The following is a 20,440-nucleotide window of genomic DNA, read 5'->3' as shown; positions in this document are numbered from 1 at the left end:
GCAGGCGACATTTTGCTAGGTCAACATTGTTGCCTTTAGCGCTGTTGGTTAATTGCAACTCCGCTTAATGTCAGATCCATTCCCGAACACGACTCACACGGCATGTAAACCGTAGCCAAGCAACTACAAAAAAAAATCCTCCCTTCCGACGCGGTTGCTGCCAAACCATTAAACAATAATCATCGCGCAGAATCCGCAAACATTAACCGCTTCCCAAAATGGTCAAGCGCCAACGCCGAAGAAGGGCAACATTTTGTCGTTTCGTCTAGGTTTTTTTTCTTGTTGCGCTCGATTGCACATGCGCGTGCTTGCTGTGCACTCTTTTCGACGTGATAAAAACAGAAGAACGCGACCCGATGGCTGACGTTACGAAAACGTCACTCGCAGCGGAGTGCTGCAGCTGTTGTGATGCCGAAATGCATACGTGCGGCATGCTCACACGCGCACGATGGTGGTGGTGTGGCGATTTTGCTGCTCGGGTTTTTTTTACTGTTGCCCGGTTGTTGCACTTGCACCCGGTTAAGGGACGCACTCGAATGCAGAGCAATTGGCATGGCTATCGGTTTTGCAAAACGGTTGTCATTTACCACTTTCATTCGCGAAACCATTGGTCGTACGGTCGTGAGATTATTTTATAACGTTTCCCACTAAATGAACGGACTGGTTTGGGTATTACCTTCTCGTATCTTTATCGTATAATGCTTATTGATTTTTGATAACAAATTATAACAACATAACGTTCCATAACTTTTAATTAAACAGTCTGAAAGATTTGAAGTCGAAATAAGGTAAACAACGAATAAATTCTTCCATTAATTTTCTCCTTTGAACTCTCAAGGTTAAACTTCATATTTTTCCCCAGGAACTTTAAAAAGAATCGTTGCCTTCTTTTCACCTTTCCAATGCATTGCAGCTTCATCCATGCGTCAGGATGTGCTTCAATTGCAAAAATTGCTTCATTACACGAACGATCTCTCCCCGGCAGCATATGTTGTGCAAGGATCTCGTACTCACTCAACCTCTGCTGGGTATTGTTTGAAGTCAGATTTTTCACTCACTTTCCGGCTGGCTTCTGGTTCGATCGTAATTAACCTCATCATTATCATTACCAGTCATTAGCTTCCCTAATGACCGAATATCAAAATCCCGCATAATAAACCATTCCTACCGTACCGGGATGATCTATATCTTTCTCTGCGCTGACATTGTGTGTTCCGGATGGACCACAACAGCATTTTGATGTGCAAACGATCGTTGAAGAATGAATATCCCCTGCAACAAATTGGTGAAATAAATGTACAGTTGCAAATCTCGGTACGGCTTGGAAAGAGAAGGGACAACAAACCAAACAACAATAACCATCATCACCAGCAGCAGTAGCAACCGCAGCAGAGGTTGATGATGGTTTGCATTAAAGATCATAACAAAGGTTCTGCATCTGCAGCCCACTTATGCGGGAAGAGCTGGAAAATTCGGGGGAGAATAAATGAGGCAAATCAAAACATTGACAAACCGATGACATTCTAACTCAGAAGACCCTAAACGCCAGACAATGTCATGTTGAAAATTTGGTAGTAATATTTCAACAAAAAGGGAACGAACGAAGATCGATCTATCTGTAATATGGCAAATATGAGACTTCAGTAGGGTCACTAAAAACCAAAAATTGCTTACCATCGTCCGTAGGGGTTGCGAACTGTTTCACTTTAACTTGTGGTAAAGCCTAATCGGAAGTTTGCATTTCCTTGTGTGTCATGTCGTGTCCAGAGTTAAATTTTTAAAATCCCGTTCCAACTATTTCTCGTCCTTACCTGGAATGAAATAAGCAGAAAATTGAATCCCATTAGTATGCCAGTTCTATTAAGCTGCCATCAATTTAGTTTCGCATAAAAACCGACATGCACTCGCAGACAAGTCAATCGATGGTGAAATGTTAATGATTCGCTTGCCACCGACGGTGACCACAGTCACATAAATCCATTTACTCCACTCCCAATCTCGCAGGGTACCAGGTTTTGGGGCCATTGAACGGGCAAGTTAGTGCAGCTGGTTGCAGCTGTGCTGCATTGTCGCGGCATCGACTTCCTCTCAACACCCTTGAGTCTTGTTAAAAACGCATAAATCTTACCATCGGAACCGTGAAAACCGTCTCCCATCCGTACTAACGTTTGCCGATTATTAACAGCAATCGTTTCGTGCTGACCAAATGTGGCTGGCATTGGAAAGTGTTCGTTACGGTGCCGGTCGGTCGGGGTGGTTTAATTAAATTTAGAATGAAGCTTAACCACAAAACCACCAGCTGATGTTTGGCATTTACTGCAAATTTGAGAGGGTGTATATAGTTTAATAGGGTTTGTTACAAAAATAACAATATTGAAGACGACCGACCGGCCAAAAATATGTATCTTATTTTATATCTATAAAATATTCTTACGCATGTTCTATATTTTGTAAAAATTTGTTCCATTTCCAATCATTTGTAACTATCAATAAATTAAAGCAAATAGGCTAGAATTCAATAATGTCAGGTCAAGGATGAAAATAACCATCAGCGTACCATTGCCGAACGGCCAACTGGGGCCAACAGGATCCGGGCGACTTTTGTTTAACCCAAACACAAACACCAACACCGCACAGAACCAATTGAGGTCGATAAATTATTCAGCTTTATTTTGTACAGCTGTCCCTCAGCAAAAGGAGGGTTTGAAGTATGGTTTGTGCGAACAGAAACGCGACAAAAACCCACCCGGTAGCGAATACGCGGGAGACATTTTATCCGTCCGTTCTGGCTGCCGGGAGTGATTGGCTAATCGGGTCGGTGTGCACCGAACGGAAGGACGCACGATCGAGAAACAGGAGAGAAACAATGACGACGGGAAGCATGGTAGCGTAGATTATTAAGCAATTTTTATGCGTGACAGTTCCTCGCTGTCGGTGGTCCAACGGCACACGGAACGGTTTGGTCGGTTGATGGGGGCCAGCAACAATTTCGAACCAACCTAGGAGGGTTACGAAGGTGCGTTGCTAAATTTTATTACACAAAGACTCGTCTATGGTAATTGAATGTCAGAAATGAACTCACTAACTCAATGATAGGTACGAGTTATGGAAAAATGTTTTTCATATTATAACAAGTAGAAAGCGAATTTCCCCAGTGCCTCTCATAAAAGACGGTGGTCTATTCCCAAAAACAAGAATAAAAATAAACCTATCAAACATTCTTTCATACCATCATCAAATCAATTCCTGAAAGTTCATCTTCCTCCAACTACTTCCCAGTCGCTCGAACGTTTGTTTCCTTTATTCTCTCTCCAGTTCCATAATAAGACTTAATACGGGGCCCACTTCACCTAGCGCCCCGTGAGCGCTTCCCGCCGAGACTTCATTTATCTATCCCGGAAGACCTATCATCTAAAACCGTTCGTAACATCTTAATCATCTAACCTCCTCCAACGTCCGTACGGCCGATGGACGTGAGGGACATGCGGTACACGCGCCAGAGGTGGCGGCTTTGCTTACATTGTCGTGTGACAAACATTTCGTTTTACCCGAACCCGAATGGATTGAGCAGCTGAGGGTGAAGGCAGAGACGTTCCCTTAGTCAATGATATCTCGCGCAAGTTCTTCTCAGTTTATCTTCCATTTCTTCCAGTGAGTCTGTATCCAGCATGTCGACCTACTGCCTACAGTGCGATCGCGATCTCCACCGATGGCAGCTCGGACGTGGTCCACGGAGGGAAATATCCCTTAGAAACACACACACACCGTGATGCGATACAAGCACACTGGACACACCGATCAACTGACGGCAAGCGAGTGGAAGCCACTGGACCAAACAACCAAAGACGGCAAAACCAAAGTCAAACCCATATTCGGATCACCCAACGCGAACTTGCTGGGTGTCCTCGGTTGATGTGCGTCTTTATCTCGTTCTTATGTCCGTTCTCATTCGTTTTATGCCCGCAATAACGTCCGTATCTTGTTCCGACTACCTTCCACCATTCCTCCACTCTCATCTCCTCGCTCCCTTCATTCCTTTCGGAGTCTCAAAATGTGTCCTTTGCGTTGTTGCGCAACTCCTGCTGCGTCTCGATCACCTCCTCAACCATGCTGTTTGCGTTCTTAATCTGGATAAATCATTTCCTAAATGGTTTATGTCTGTTTTTTTCCTTTTCGATTGTATTTCACACCAAATCGAAACTACTGAAAGAAAAAAAACAGCCGCGGACATAAGTCTTGGACGGGTTGGTTTATGTTTTTCTTTTCAGCTTGGTTCAGAAAAGAATTTGGCACTTTTGAGTGAATAGAAACGCATGGAAAATAGTTCACCATACCGCTGGAAAGATCAACTGAATGGTCGAAAACCTGGTGCCCAATCTTGGCAACGTGTTACCCAAAATACTCAAAGGTTCCATGCCGCATGTGCCCGCATCAAGACCGAAGGGACGAAACGACGACCAGTCAAGATGGAATGACAACACACCGACAAGACACCGACTGTCCGGCAGTGCAGCAAAGCGGAATAGAGAACTGGTGATGGTGACTCATAAAAAACAATATTTTGACATTTCAATCTAAAGACGATTATTTTTTTATATCCTCTAGCTTGCCGCCGAGAAGCGGTGTGGGAAGAGTACGTTGACGTTCGAGGGAAGTCACTGGAAGGCCGTGTGCTATTGTTATTTGCAGCGTGGTAAAGCATTGAAAGCAGCGGCTTAAGTGGGGCAAGTGCAATGATGCATTGGTGCAACATGCTGCACAAATCTACCCCCTTTTATATGTTTGTTATTAAAAATATTATGTTAACTTAAAAATCTATAGAAAATAACGGAAAAATTAAATACTTAAAAGAAGCCAACCGATTGTTAAAAAAATCGTTTTAATTTATGCAAAAAAAAACCTTCAATATAAATAAAGAATATTATAAAGAAACTTTCAATATAACAAAAAAATTTTATTAAAAAAAATTCATCAACTTTTGCTATAACACATCACAAGCAACAGGACCTCATGGACAAATATTGAAAAACAGCATGACGGTCGCCGGAACGACTCACATCGCGAAGGGTAACTGAGAAATCACTTAAAACATGATATGGTCGAGCATAAAACGCGGCAATAAATTAATTCTCAATTTTCGAGAGTGAAGCAGAAAATGACCGTACCGCTATGCCGTGCCGTAGCTGGCAGAACTTTCGATTCGACACGATATCGAGAGACTGATAATGGGTGCGAAAATGCGCAAAAAAAAACAAAAACAACTAAGGATAAAACGAGAACCGACCGACTGGGTACAGTGAAATGGGGATGGGGAGAAGGCGCAGACTAACGAGCGAAAAGCATTAGTCATGAAACAGCATAGTTATGATCGGACAGAGCACGGTCAAATGCAAAAACGCAGCAGCGCTGAGACTTTGGCTTTTTGTGTCGAATTGCATGCGTGAGTGGTCTCCGGCCATCATTTCTGCACTGCTGCTCCGAAAGTGACGGTATGTGTGAGAGTATACTATACCCCTCAATACCCTCCTAATGTTCCCCAAATACCCCCTCCCCGATACGTATTATGACAATTCGTGTCCAAATATGACTGAAATGAATTTGACTGGAAATGCGTCCTCCGTTTTCTTCCGTCCTTGGCATGTGAGCCCGGTTTGACATTGGGGCATCGTTAGCACATTCGTCGTTCGTTTGCTCGGTCGAAACTTCCTTCCGTCCTTGCGACGGGGAGCAAGAAAAACGACGCTACGCTCGAACTGCAAGACCACCCACGAAGTGTTCTCCCCACACAGAAAAAGGCGAAGAAACGACGTACCGGGGAAGGAAATGTGAGACGAAACGGTGCAGCGACATGGCAAAATGCGAGGCAAGAAATGCAATACGATGTGCACTAACTGCACAAACGCTGCACTGCACCGGTTTCGCAGTCGGTTTTGCAGCCGAGAGTTTTGCATTTCGGTAACAAACCGGTGCAACACTTTTGCAACAGACTGGAGTGTGTCGCTTTTGTTTTGCTTTTCTACTGCTCCAGTGCATGTCGCTCCACATGCATTTTCCATGAGTTCGTCTTCCATACGGCACAGTTTCACGTCAACTTTTATGAAGCAACCCATTAAACTCGTACGTCAGTACGATCAACATTTGATTCATATGTTAATTAGCGTTGTCAGAATGGAGGCTTGTTTTTTTCTTTTTTGTTCGTGGCAGTAAAACTGAAGATCCTCATCATTCATATCTTTCAGCTTGATTTTATGAAATGGATGATTTTTCTTAATTTTATACCATTAGTTTGGAATTCAAAAGCAAATTTAAAACAATAAGAGAATGCAGGATTTTTGAGTTCAAATGGAAAAGTTTGATCCATTTCTGGCTTATCTTTAGTTTTACTTGAAGTAGAATGTTTTGATGTAGATTTAAAATACTTGCTACTTTCTGGAACTCTCTAATTAATCTTCATAATTTTATTCATAAAAGCCTACTCATTCCCTTTCACCAATTAAGAGTATAGACAATAACCTGAGCAAAATCCAATTGTAAAAATTCCAAAAAATTCTAGAAATTCCTTGAGGTATTTGAACATGACCTAGAAATGGCTTCAACTTTGCAACTTGCTTTCAAAAACGTATGATTTGTAAATGATTTAAAGCTGATGACAGTTCGATAATCCTATCAGCTAATCTTATCTATCACACGCTTCAACTACCTTTATTTATCATCAAGATCATTACCTTGGAATTGTGCTTATAAGATATAATTCATAAAACAGATAATTTGCTTCAATCAACACCAAAGAATCGCTCGCAGCCATTCATTTATGCGTTGAATCATCATGAAGAACATATTCACCGGACCCTTGGGCGAAGGAATCTCCCCAGCAATGTGAAGTCATTTCGCATATTTTACCCACCGCTACCGGTAGCCGGCACGAAAATGTCAACCGTCGTGGCACAGTGCACGATCGATCAATAGCGCCCGCGGAGGTAATAGATTAATCATTGGCCACATTCGTTCGCTAGATGTCGATTTTCAATTAAAACATCCGCGCACCGGGCTCACGGACCTGTCACCGTAGCACCGCAGGTGATCTCACCTGTATTAGAATTGGTAATCAAACTCCACTGTGTCTCGGCACATTGGGACACTGTGCAAAGGTGTCTCACATATGTTCCGCCCCATTGAAACTCCTGAGGCTTATCGCACCCAAAAACCCCTCCATTTCAGAGAGAACCGTGCGAATGAGAACCGGATCCGTATACGATCCGTCGCAAGCGATTCGCGCATGAAAGAGGTGAGAAAAGCGACAGACGGACAAAAACTAAGACAACAGCCATCAGCCAGGGGATTCGAACGGATGCCGGCCATAACCTCGATGGATTCAGGGGGTTTGGTTTTTTTTTTGTGCAGCTACGATTGAGCAATTCAATCCCGTCCAATCCCGAAGGCGGCACTTAATTACAGACGGTTGCAATTATTAAATTATTTCACCATCATCATCATTATCATCATCATCAGCGGCAGCAGCGCGCGATCGGTGCTCACTCACGACGCTACTTACGCACGCACACCGTTACCGGATGTGCAGCGTTGCAGGCAGTAGTTTTATTTGCTGTTTTCATCTTTCCCGGTGCACTCAATTTTCTCGCATTTTCCGCGCCATTTTCCACCGCACCAGCAAGAGCAAGTTGTGGCATCCGCCAACAGGTTTTCCACCAGTTGCACTGCATTCGGGCAGCTGCTGCTAGCCAATGATTTATGGATTAGAAAACGTGAATTAATCATCGTCGCATCAACACGTCGTGGCATTTTTGCACACAACCGAGACACTCTCGTGCACTTTTCACGGTACTGCACTTTGTTTTTTCTTCTTCTACTTGCTTTTACTTCACCATCACGTGTATGTAGCTCCCGATTAATAGTGATCTAATGCTGATATTGGCGTAGCCGCCAAGTGGATCGAACTGGTCCGCAGAGGGGTCGTGGAAAAATGCAGTAACGAGTCGTTGCGATCTGTGCCTGACGGCCATTAGCAGGTAATGATGAAATTATAACGTTCTGTCGCTACCGTCCGTTTCTCAAATCAACCGCGGAGGTCATCGGTACACGAGAGCGCTCAGTGATGAGCTTTAATTGACTTACGTAAACGAAATGATCATCGTCGGGTGAGTTTTAGCGTGCCTGCACGTTAGACGATTAGCTAGCGATCGGGAAAAGATCAAATGGTGGTAAAGCGTGTTCATAGTTTTTTTTACATGAAATAAGACACATTTACACACACATTAGACACGGTTTGTTGAGTCAGTTCGTAACAGTTTATATTTAATTGATGGTCGGTATCCTATATTGATAAGTCATTGTGTTAATCGATTGACATTTTCTATGTTCCATTGATCTTCATTCATATATGATCCATTTCTAAACATTCTTTACATTCTTTCGTTTGAACTACATCAGCTAGAAATGAAAGGTCGTCAGGTTCGCTTCCTCATCCGTCATTGAAGTCTTTATCTAGGATCTTTGAATTCTTGAAGATCTTGAATATGCTCTTCTTGTTTTCCAATTATATATACTTGTTTTCAAACTTGCACAAAATCTCCTAGTGTTTGCGTCACTTTGTAAAATGAAAATGTCAATTCCCCGTATTCGGAGACACCCGGGAGCAATCGTCAAAGTTAACGGATTATGCGGAAAATAGCGCAAATTAAAACACCCCAAAAGCAATTTCCCGAACTACCGTGAAGAAGCTCGTAAATTTGAGTACAGAGCAGCATCGAAACACATTATGGCCTTGCCCCACCGAGAATCTCTTTCTCTCTTGCGTTTTCGAGAATGCCTTTTGCACAAATTCCCCACAGTTCGTCAACAAAACTGCAACATGGAAGCAATTGCCAAGTGCGCGACCTGGGTGGTCCTCGGTCCGTGCTCCGTTCGTTGACTCACTCACTGCTGGGGTTGACTGTTGTCTTCGTTTCCTGTGCGTCCGCACACGTTATATCCGCACATCCGAACCGAAAGGGGTTCGTTACCGTAAGGCCTTCCATCGGTTTGGAGTCTTCTTGTTGTTTGTTTTGTTTATTGTTTTAGAGTTCGTTGTTTTCGGGACCAGGAACTGCACTTAAAATGCATACATTCCTGTTGACCCGCCATCCGTTTGCGGGAACCATTCCCGCTTTTTCTTGGGATGGTTTTTTTATGTCCGACTTTATATCATTCCCTCCGTAGGGTTCCCTCTCGTCAAAAGAAAAGGGTTCGCAAAGGGGGGAAACAGGCACGCTGTACTTTGCATTCGGTAATTGACAAATGAATCATTTGCGGAGTGTAACGGACCTGAGCAGATAATATCGGGCGCACCACGGGAACAAGAAATTTTTACTACACAAAACACTATGGCGAAACAAATTACACGCACCCATTGCATTATTCATTCGATTTATGAAGCTATTACTTAACGTTTCGTTTTCGAACTATTTATCGTTAACTTGTTTTAATTCTCCTCACACGATATGTTACGTGTTTTGTGCTGTGGGTTTTGGAATTTGCGGCTTGCGCCATTACTTTTATTACAAGCTTTTGGTTCATGTTCGAGCGTATTGTATTATCTCAAGTCTTCGGTCAGCTTCACTACTTTCAATTTCATTTACACCAAAGCCCACACTTGTTTGCCTCTTTCATTCGCTCTTAAACCCTTGTACCATTCTTCGTCACGTTGGTTTGATCCGTTCTTCTTCCCTCAATCCCAACCACAGTCAAAGTTTTATGTCTCACTTAGCAGAACCCAAAACTGTCACGTAGAGGTCCCATCAAAAACACGCACAAAAAAGTGACAAATTTAAAGTGTGCCGGGTGGGTGGGCGAAGAACAGACCTACCGGGCAGACCGGTATTCGGATACGGATGATGTGAACCGGCGGTACTGACCACAGCATTCGTCGTTGATAACCGCTCAGCTTGCTTGGCCAGAAAATGAACCGAAAGAAAGAATCCAAAATGTAGCCACAATCTGCCGCCTGTTCTCGTTCTCGCTCGTTGTGCTCTGTAGCGGAGACACGGCTCGAGTGCGATTTCTGTGTGATTCAGTTCAGTTAAGTCGTCTTTGCTCGAATTATGTATATCTTTATGACATAATTTATACGCGCGCTTGAACGTTTTCTTCCAAGATACAGCCGGAGGGAATTGGTACATAAATGTACCACAGTTTTGAAGCTCATCTGTGCTTGAACGATTGATAAGTAGATGGAAAAGTGATCAGACACTTTAAGGTATTTGTAAGTTTTAAAATTAATGTTGAGTTTAATGAATCATTTGAAAAGGGTCATTCAACTAAGAGTCAATCAAATCATGAGTTGACTCTCAAAAGTTACATTGTTTTCTCATTTGTTCCATGGAGTCGATAATCTTTACAGATTTATGGATCTTCAAATATGAATTAATCTTTATCGTATAGTTTTAAAATTATTCATTCCGATGAGTGAGTCTGAATCAGATTCACCTTTTACTGTGGAATGTATAATTTTCGTATGATTGATTCATTTTTCAATTAGAGAAAATAATTAATATCCCTTTGCCCACAAATTTCGCATAATTAATATCCATCAACATGCAATTGATTCCACAAACGTTTCACCTCACACTGCCGCCAGGTAAAGAGAGCCACACGAATATTGCAAAGAAAACTCCCAATCCAGAAGGCGAGAACTAACTCTCCAAACCATCAACAAAAAAGTAACCCTCTAGGCACTTTATCCCGCTGGCCATGTTACGGTATTTTCCCTATCTATCTTCTTCTCTTCCGATACGACCAGGCCCAAAATATTGTCCTGCACTTTTGCTTGCCTCACCCGTTTGCCCTTCGTGTCCGCTCCGACTATTACCTCCAGGGGATGTCGTTCCATCACGCTGCCATTCCATCCTTCCGATTCCGATCACCGACCCAATCATTCCCACCGAGGAACCATTTGTGATCGGTGGATTATGATAAACGAAGCGATTAGAGTGTGTGCTCTCCGCCGAAAAAAAACGGATGCCGAAATTATGCTGACGGCGTCATCCATATCCTTTCTGGGTGGTCACATGGTGGGTGGTCGGATATGTTTTGTCGCTGTGCTTCATTTCGGGCTCGCTCTCTTCAACGCTTCAACCAAGCGGGTTTTGTTTTTACCGTTTTGCTGTTTTTGTTTTGACGCTTTTTTTTGCGACCCATTTTTGTCTTCACTTTGCCTTGCTTTGGCCACGAAATGGGGAACAAGGAAAGCAAGAAAAAAAAAACGATACCGCACCCGAACCCTGGCAAAAGGGCTCCGAAGATATAAACATTCCAAGGTGTCATAAAAAGAAACCCTTCACACCTCAGCACCTTTTTTGGGAGATCGGTTTTAACGGCGTACAGCGACGAAACAAAATCCATGCTCAAGCACCTCAACTCAAGCAAACGGTCGTTGGAGTTGCTAGAAATTAAAAACTTGTCCCTCTTTCCAAAACGCCACAACACCAAACAGACCGCGTTTTATGACAGGTGAGAGTTATTCGGTGCCTAATTCTGCCATAAATTAATCATAATCAACTAGCTTCGGGTTCGATCGCAAAGGCGAGAATCGTACGGAGTGGATCGTTTATGATACATCTCCACTAATCAACACGACGAATCGATTATTTATTAGCCATGCCTGATTGATTCGTGTGTTTTGGTTTCTGTTTTTTTTCCTCCCCAAACTCCACCTAACACCGTAAGAAGGCGCCTCGTGAAAAGACATTATTAGTGGAAGTGCATTTCACAAGTACATGACGATTTAATTGAAAGCTACCGCGGATTTGTTGCTACCCGTGCTACCACGAGCCCAAGATACAAGATTGATCGATAATTAATCTTAAAGTGTTGTAGTGCAGCGGAAGCACAGGAGACAGGATACGCGAGGCTGGTTCGGTGACGCCATTATTATGGCAGAAGGGTAGGCTAGATAGATATGCTTCGCACAGACTAATTAATTCATCAACCAATTAATTACCACCAACCCGTTCAAGACTGGGCAGAAGGACCAGCGAGTAGGTTTGCCCTCGAAAACACTCATCCAACCGGCAGTGCAGTCACAGGCAAGACGCATACAGTTAAGATAAGTCGATAAAAGAAAACCGATCAGAAGAAAATAGAGATAACCACAGGGAGAAAATGCGTAGTTTGCAGGGATGAAAAATCATAACTCCTGTCCGTGAATGTCCCCAGCCCATGGGGATGCAGGAGTTGTTCCATAACTCAGCGCACAGGTGCGATAAGATAAGCTACCCCCGGGTCAGTATTAAATGACACTACGGGAACAAAAAAGATGGAAATGAAATATCGTTATTTAATGCACTGACACACTGCGAGTCAGTGTGGCTAAATGAATTAATTCGCCTTGGTAGAACGGTTTATGATACGCGTCACGTTAGGTTTGCTCATTAATTTAGGTGGTGCGCTATCGCGAAACTTTAAGCGGGTCGTTAATGTTGGAGGCAATGGATTATTATTTGCCAGTGTAGACGATTCAATGCAACTATACCGAGCGAGCGTAATAAAACTTACGAAACTGCGAAGCGTGCTAATTTTATACAAACAAACGTATAAATCTCTTATCTAACAAACGGTTTTTTTTGTTGGGATGAAAGACCAATTAGAACGTAGAGTTAAATTAAGGAGCACTAAAGTAAACATCATTTATTGAGGAATACTGTTAAAACCCAGAGTTAGTTATCTCACCATCAAGGACTAGATTTATTTACTAGCTCCATATTCCGATTTAAGGCAACTCAAAGGTATGTAGTAAAATAAAAATTGAATTAAACAGTCATCACTTTAACGAGTTCCACCCACTAGACCCGGAGCCAATCACCCAGCGAGATCACACGCACACACAAATCAACCTTTTTTAATGCTCGGGAAAGCGTGGAATTGCTTAGGTTTGGGTTGAAACTCAGCAAGAGGTTCAACAATCAACTTCTACTCCCTCCTAATAAAAGTCACGATTAGAATCAACCAACATAATGCAACAATTGCGTTTTACTGCAACGAACCAAAGTCGCTCCTATGTCTCCCCAAAAGTTGAACGGAAAAGCAAAACGGATCTGTTACAAAAAACATGGTAGCGCCATACTTGTTCATACTCTTATCGTGAATTTCACGCAACGTTCACGCCATTGGACATTGAGTTCCGTCCATGGGCGAGAAAAACCTAACTTCAACGACTCCTCTGGAACAGCTGGAGCTGGGGGAAAATCTCCACCTTGCTTTTGCTTACAAATTTACAACCATCCGTACTAGTCAAACCCCCGACGGGGGTTGATTTTGTGGCTTCTGCACATTCATCGACCACTCACCGGGAAGCAAAGATAATCTGCTTGACTTTGCTTCTTCATTGTTTGAAATCTGGTTCGTTTGCTCCAGCAGTGCCTAGACAGTTAAGACCACCCCCTACGTTTAGACAAACAGAAAACAAATGCTGCGCTATAGCATTTCTTCAGACTCAATTTGATGATTGAATTAACCATTCCTTTTGGTATTAGCGCCAATGCCCGACTTGCCAAAGTCCAAGGACCCCCTATTGAGGCAGGTTAGTATGCCATCTCCATCGTCTCGAAGGTGATCGTTCCGTCTGCCCGAAAAGGTAAAGGAACCGATTATTTACCATTCTTTCATCGCACACTGGAGTTTTATTGCACTCCAAAAACCCCAACCAACGAGGCCACTGACTCGTCAAATGCATCTTGAGCCAGAAAAGTCATCCGACATCGGTGGAATGCATCAATCGAAATCTGACTCCAAATAGCTATGCATTTTATTGCACCTTACGATGAAACCGCTCGGAGGCAATTGCGGATTGCATCTAATCGTCTGAAGACGGTCACCAACCAATGGTCACGATAGAGTGAAGCAGCCGCTCAATACAAACACAATCTTCACCAACACACCGACAACACGGCGTGTAACACTGGTAGCAAAAGCGAACGGAAAAGCCCTCTCGATCGAAAGCGTTTAGGGCCGCGGTGCGGCTTCGGTGGCTTTTGATCAGAAAATCGAAGACCGAACGGGCTTCAACTTTGGCATGGCATTTCCACCTGGCATGCCGACCGACCGACCATCCGTTCATCGGTTCGCGGCAGATCGATTGGCGGTAAATTACGCTCAAACGCGACACACCAAAACGGCGACAAACGACGACATCACCCAACGACGACGACGGCGACGGCGACGTGCGGCCTGAATGTGATTAGGTTTTATGTAATTGATATTGTAATTGATACGGTGCTCCGCTTTGCAATCGAGAGCGATTGCAGTGCGGCACGGTTCAAAGCAAAACATTCCACTACACCGTGCGGGCGGAGAAGACTTGAGAGTTGGTTTTTTTTATTGGTGCACGAGTGCCGTGCAACACTCCATCGAGTGATCAGGTAATTGTCTAATAATTCTTTCCCAAATGAAAAATTAGTAAATTGCTAACACGACTACTGTTTGCGGCACACGGTTAGGTGTGAACGATCATTAGTCATTTGAAAAAAATGCCATTATTTGCTCACAATTTGTGCGGTTGCGATTGTGCTATTGAGTAATTGATTAGTGAACTAATAGCAACACCATTTTGATTAACTTCGGCAAATTCTCAAACAGGAGAAAAAATGGAGAAAACAAATATTTAATTTAATTCTAAACCTTATTCGCAAATAATTTCTTTGCTCGTGTGACGTATCGTTCGTTTCAATCTCATTTGCAAAGATATTTAGCTTCAAAGTGTCAGTTAGCAAAATTTCTCCGACCAAAGGTTGACCGATCGATCACGATACATTAGGGGCTAATTAACTGAACGCAATCGGCACGATCCTGCCGATCCTGAAACCGTCCATCAAAACCCAAAATGGATGGCAATCTTACCATTCCCCTTTCGGGGGGGCGGGTGATTTCCCTCTTCTTGCCTGTGACTTCTGATTGACGTTTATGTACCTACCATAGAAATGCAAATTGCTACTATCCACCCCCGTGTATAATAGCTCGCCCGAAAGAAACCGAATTCCCGTATGCACTTGGAGCGATTTATCTGAAAACACGCTTCCAAATGGACCAATAAATGACAATTAAAACGGAAACACGAGGAGACCCCACCACCACCAATACACGCTGGCCGGAAAGTGACACATGAATGATTTATTTTCAAGCTAATGAAATTTCCAATCGGCATCGTTTTGTCCCCCTCATCCAGGGGAGTAACACACCCGATTGTGCAAATGGATACCGATTGAGCCATTCGAGCTGGCGCGCGGAAAACGGATGGAAAACCGCAAAACCCTAGACACAACTTGGTGCCTTTGAAAAGTGCGCGACCAAGCAGCGCAACCATCGGCATTCCCCGGACACCGAACCGGATCACGGGGCAGCAGTGCAAAATTGCATACAAGACAGAACAGACAACACACATACACGTGCGCACACGGGGCTACACCTTGCCAGCCCGAGAAAACATGAGCTCCTGGCTGTTTGCCGTTGACTGTTCCCGTTGCGTTCCGGGGCAGGAAGCGCAAGCCGAAAAACACAACGACCACGTTTTCCGACACACCGACAACATGCTGGGAGTGGGGAAAGAGGCGACACGTGGGAGAAGAGAAGTTGGTGGCACTGTGCAGCCGACCGGCACGCAATGTCCTCCCGGAACGTGTTCCATGGCACACACCAATGGTAAATGAAGTCAGCTGCCGTCTAATCGTCGTGTCCCGTTTTGGGATGGACGGTGAAAACGGAGGAAACGAAACACAAAGCGTGGCAACGGGCAACGAGGAAATACCGTGTCGTTTTCCATCGCATACTTTTCTTCGATTTTCGAGCCTTTGAACGGCCGAAGTCTTGAAAGCTCATTCATGTGCCGTTCATGTGCAAATACACAAAACAAAAACAAGTACGATTTTTTTTCTTGTTGAAGTCGTTGAAGTCTCTATAGCTCCCTCTTTCTCTCTCTCTCTCTTTTTTCTGTTTTTTAACACAAATCGAGACATTACAAACTGTACTCGATGCACTAAATGCAAGTTATTGTACGAAAATCAACTCCCGAATAAAAAAAAATATATTGAGTATTTACTATGAAACTATTCATTTTATAGCATATTAATCTACATGCATTATAGCATATAGAATAATCTAATTAATAAAGCTTTATTTGATGATTATCATTGATCAAACTACTATTTCCAATCGTTTGGCGAAAGAATTTTATTAAACACCAAACACTCTTTGTTACACTCTAAAGTTATCAAAAATAGATTCAAATTCTTAATGAAAAAGCGAGAATAAAAAATTTCCTCACCTGGAACACTATATTTAATTATTTCCTTTCGTAAAGGACTTTTCACTGTTTAGTTTCAGTTGATATTTCACGAAACTCCGTTGACTACTGTAAAATGGATGCGTTCCTCGTTTTGCTCTAGTTTCTTTTAATCACATAAGTTTTTGGAGGAAAAAAATTCGACCGTAGTTATATAAATTATTTTTACAAATTTCTATCATTATTAGAATTATGAATGAAAAATTTCTCTTCGTAGCCCCCAATAAAAACTGCCTCAGATATTCTTTCTTTTTCTAGTGTTAAACACCGTTTTAACAATACTACGAACAGTGTAAGTGACCCCCTAGAGGGAAAATTATTACTCTTTTAACCGGGCGCGTGAATCAGTTAAGTCCGGAGAAGCAAACCCGGTATTATGACGCCAATGACGCTAAAGGCTCGAGCAATAGTATCACTATTGCACCTCGGAGAGTCGGAACCTCCTGAAAGAGGCTTCACAGTGCATAAATAAAACATTAAATTTTCCAACCACGTAAGCATATATGGAAAAAAGGACCTAACAATCTCTCTTCCTCTTCTAGCACATTGTTTGAACATCAGGAAAATCAAGGAAAAAGAAGGAAAACTCTCTAAAGGGTCTGTTTTACTAATTTAAATGCATCGAAAGGGTTCTTTTCCTTTTGCTCTCTTTTATCCTTACATTGCGGGACACGGAACAGCAAATAAAAAAGCAAAATTGACAATAATAAGGATATTTTCATTTTCACATGCATTTTTCATATTGTACGATTCCAAATAAGAGGGGGAACAAAATTAATCGCGACCTAACATTTGTTAAATGATGCAACTTAAGACCTCGACGGAGAGTTAAAGAAAGCTTTCTGAAGCGCGAAAGATAGTGTAAATTCGCACGCCATCAATCGAACGCGCTACCGTTCTCAGGGTGTGTTCTTTGTCTCCCGCTTGTCTCATGAGTACGCATCGTTTGTTTTGGCTTTGATTTGCCGCGATTTACCCCTTTTTTCTTCTTTGCTTTCCCTTATATAAATGGGGGAATTCCTTGTTTTCCCCAGTTGCATAAAAAGCAACAAAGCAGTTGCAGTGGGCCCCGACATGCACGCGTTGTTTCTTAATTGCCATGCACCGACCATGCCCGATGCGTTGCTGCATGTGTTAATTTGTTTGCCTAGTTTGTAGACTGGATTTTTTTTTCACCACGAAGAAACACACGTCTGATCGGTCGATTAATAGTGAGTTTTACTGTCCTATGTTTTTGTTTGGAAAATCCTTTTTATTGAGGTTTGATTTCCTTTTTGCCTTCAGTGGTCATCTAGCCATTACTCGAGCAGACATTTTACTCTCCCCCATAGATAATAGAACACAAACAAGACAAATAAGTAAACCTTGTTGTATTTTTCCTCATGTAGGATTTTTTTCAGGTCGTGCTGTTGATAACATTCAATTGAGGGAACCGGCTCGCAATCAAAGACGAGCGGCCATTCGTCTTGTGATCATGGTTAACCTACTTCCCTCCACCCATCGGTACCGGAAGAAAAACATTCCCAAGGTGCGTGAAATAATGTCCGTCGGAACTTGTGGCACAAAAAAAAAAACAACAATAAACCGTTCATCTTTTGTACATTCATCTTTTGTACGGGACGGAAATGATTCATGCGAAATGATCATGGCTTGATGGTAATAGTTGGATAAATAATGCAAAATCGCTTTGAACTCGTACTTGTTCGCTACAACTGTTTGTTTCACAAGCGATTAACCGTATTTAACCTGTTGCAGTAAAGGCAACAGATTTATGTATAATATATCACACAAATAGGAAGGATTAATTTGCAACAGTGCAACAGATAATTGTATTCGATTTTTTTTGGTTTGTGGTAGAAAATTATTCCAACATCAATAATCAATTCTTTGCGACGATTGTTATTGTAGATATACGGCTATAAATTTCTCATACTGGAGAGAAAAAAGTGGCCTCGTTTCTTTTCACTTGGCACACGTTCCAGCTGAATTTCTTATGATGCTCTATTATATATTCAACTGGTTGTGTCTTCTACACTCAGACGATATAAAATAATTATATTCTTTTTTTGTCAAAACAGAAACCTTCCAACAATATTGCAACATGTTTTCTTCTCATCAACAGCAGCTCCCACCGATATGGTATCGCCTTCACTGGACAATTCATTTCAATCGCATTACATCTACCATCACAAATGCCAATAGTTCTCCCGGGAAACATTGAACAAGCACAAATGCAATGACACAATCAAGATGGATGCAACGGGCAAAGAATAAAATGCTTAAAATTTGACCACAAATTCCCCGTGCGACCGTTTGTTTTGGCTGTCGAAATGGGTAACATCAGCTTCAGTACGATTGCAGGTGATTCTGAGAAATTGCTGAGGAATTCCTTTCGTTCCAAAAGAAAAAAAACCCAAAAACAAAACAGAAATGCATTTCAACGAATGCAATTCTTCTGAACTCTGTTTCAGAACTGTCCAAGACACTTCAGTCTTCACGGAGAGCAATGATTGAGGTCCAACATGTTTGAAGAATTAGCAATTCACATGATGACAACAGAACAAAATAACTTCAAAGTGATAAGCATTTTAAATACTTTCTAATAAGGAGAATAATTACGAGTCTTCCGAAATACTCTCACAGAACTTTTTGGTCTTTCCTTTTAGTCCTTAAACTCACTAATGATAGCCCTTGAAAAAAACACTCACCTGAACTAGGTCGATCGCTGTATCGGGTGCAATACACCCAGGCAGGCCAAACCATAGGGCCACCGGAACCGGATCCCGAACTGCCCGAACCGGAACTGGACCCCGCACTACCACTAGCACCACCACTACCCCCGGTCGCACCCGAACCCCCACCGGCATTGGATTCCGTTCCCTTTAACGACCCGGTAGACGAGAGGGGCGAAATTGGACTCACGTCCTCACTGCCCACCGAACCAACCGAACTGACCGATCCAGAACTTGCCCGGCTACTGCTGGTCGTTGTGCTGACGGCCGTACAGAACTGTTTCACCGACGAAAGGGCGCTCGCTATGCTGGCGGGCACAGTTGCAGTACCGGCCAGCAGTGGCGCTAGTGTCGCCGAGGAGGATGCCGTTTGTTCCGAACCGATGCCACCGCTGAGATCGATTGCCGACGGGCTTTTGCTTGCCGGTTTTCTGCTGCCCGATGACGATGGCACATGGTGATGAGATTGGTGGCCACCTTTCGCAGCAGTACGTTTCAGCAGCAGCGGATCGGTAATGCGACGTCCAAAGTCCGCTTTCAGGATATTGTCGATGCTAAACTTAAGGCTTTGGTCGTTCAGTGCCACAGCGATGTTATTGTTGAGGGCGGCAAGTGCTAGCTGATGTTGTTGGTGTTGCTGATGTAGTTGTTGCTGGTGGTGCTGCTGTTGCTGCTGTTGATGCAGCTGATGAAGTCCGTGCAGATGGCTGGGAACCGTTGCCGACGGAGGTGATTGTGAGCTTTCCCGTGACGTACGGAACGCCGTCGGTGACGTTAGCTTCGAGAGATCACTGTTGAGATTCTGGGTGATCTGCGATATCGCACTGAGATGGGAATGGATACCCCGGAAGCTTCCCCCTGCCCCACCCGCACCTTCACCCGGTGAAGATGCATCCTGACGGTAGAAATCACCACGGTTTCCGGCCGGTCGAAAACCCATCCTCGGTTCACCGGGCGTTGGACTGCGTTCGGATTGAAGCCCTCCGAGGCTGCTCTTGGCGGGGCTCATCGTAAGACCGCGCGCTGCCGCCACTATCTGCATCTGTTGGCGCATCAGCTCCTCGGCGTAAAGCTGCGAATTGCGTAGGAACTCTTCGTGCAGACGGGTCGGACTCGGTCGCATCATTGCCGGCTGTAACCGTGCCGCAAACTCCAACTCCGACTGAGTGTCCTTCGAATAGCGGGACGAATCATTGCTCAGCTCATCCGGCGCATTGAGCATGGTCGGTGGGGCACGCAAATCATCCGGCACTTCCTGACCCACGGACAGCTCACTGTCATCGCTGCAGCAGCTCATCCGATCGAGTTCCTCGTCCTCTAGCGGAGCTGGTTTGGGGCTGTCAGAGCTAGTTCGTGTCCCATCCGGTGGCGTGGAGGACGA

General features: G+C 43.5%; 1 protein-coding gene across 1 annotated transcript; it reads right to left on the bottom strand.

Moving 5' to 3' along the window:
• Positions 1-1,598: 1,598 nt before the first annotated feature.
• On the bottom strand, positions 1,599-20,095 carry LOC125765707 (homeobox protein invected-like). The gene is made up of 2 exons (XM_049431140.1): positions 19,036-20,095; positions 1,599-1,811 (listed from the first exon to the last, which is right to left on the bottom strand). The coding sequence occupies exons 1-2, from the start codon at positions 20,066-20,068 to the stop codon at positions 1,795-1,797; spliced, it is 1,050 nt and encodes a 349-aa protein (XP_049287097.1). The 5' UTR covers positions 20,069-20,095; the 3' UTR covers positions 1,599-1,794.
• Positions 20,096-20,440: the final 345 nt, after the last annotated feature.

The sequence above is a fragment of the Anopheles funestus genome, chromosome 2RL, assembly GCF_943734845.2.
Source record: "Anopheles funestus chromosome 2RL, idAnoFuneDA-416_04, whole genome shotgun sequence".
Classification (NCBI taxonomy): Eukaryota; Metazoa; Arthropoda; class Insecta; order Diptera; family Culicidae; genus Anopheles; species Anopheles funestus.
The sequence above is the reverse complement of the archived record's forward strand: the minus strand, read 5'-3'. Positions and strand labels throughout refer to the sequence as shown.

Bases quoted from the DNA above. Each gene is read 5' to 3' on its own strand.
- LOC125765707 (XM_049431140.1), bottom strand. From the start codon at position 20,068: ATGAGCCCCGCCAAGAGCAGCCTCGGAGGGCTTCAATCCGAACGCAGT.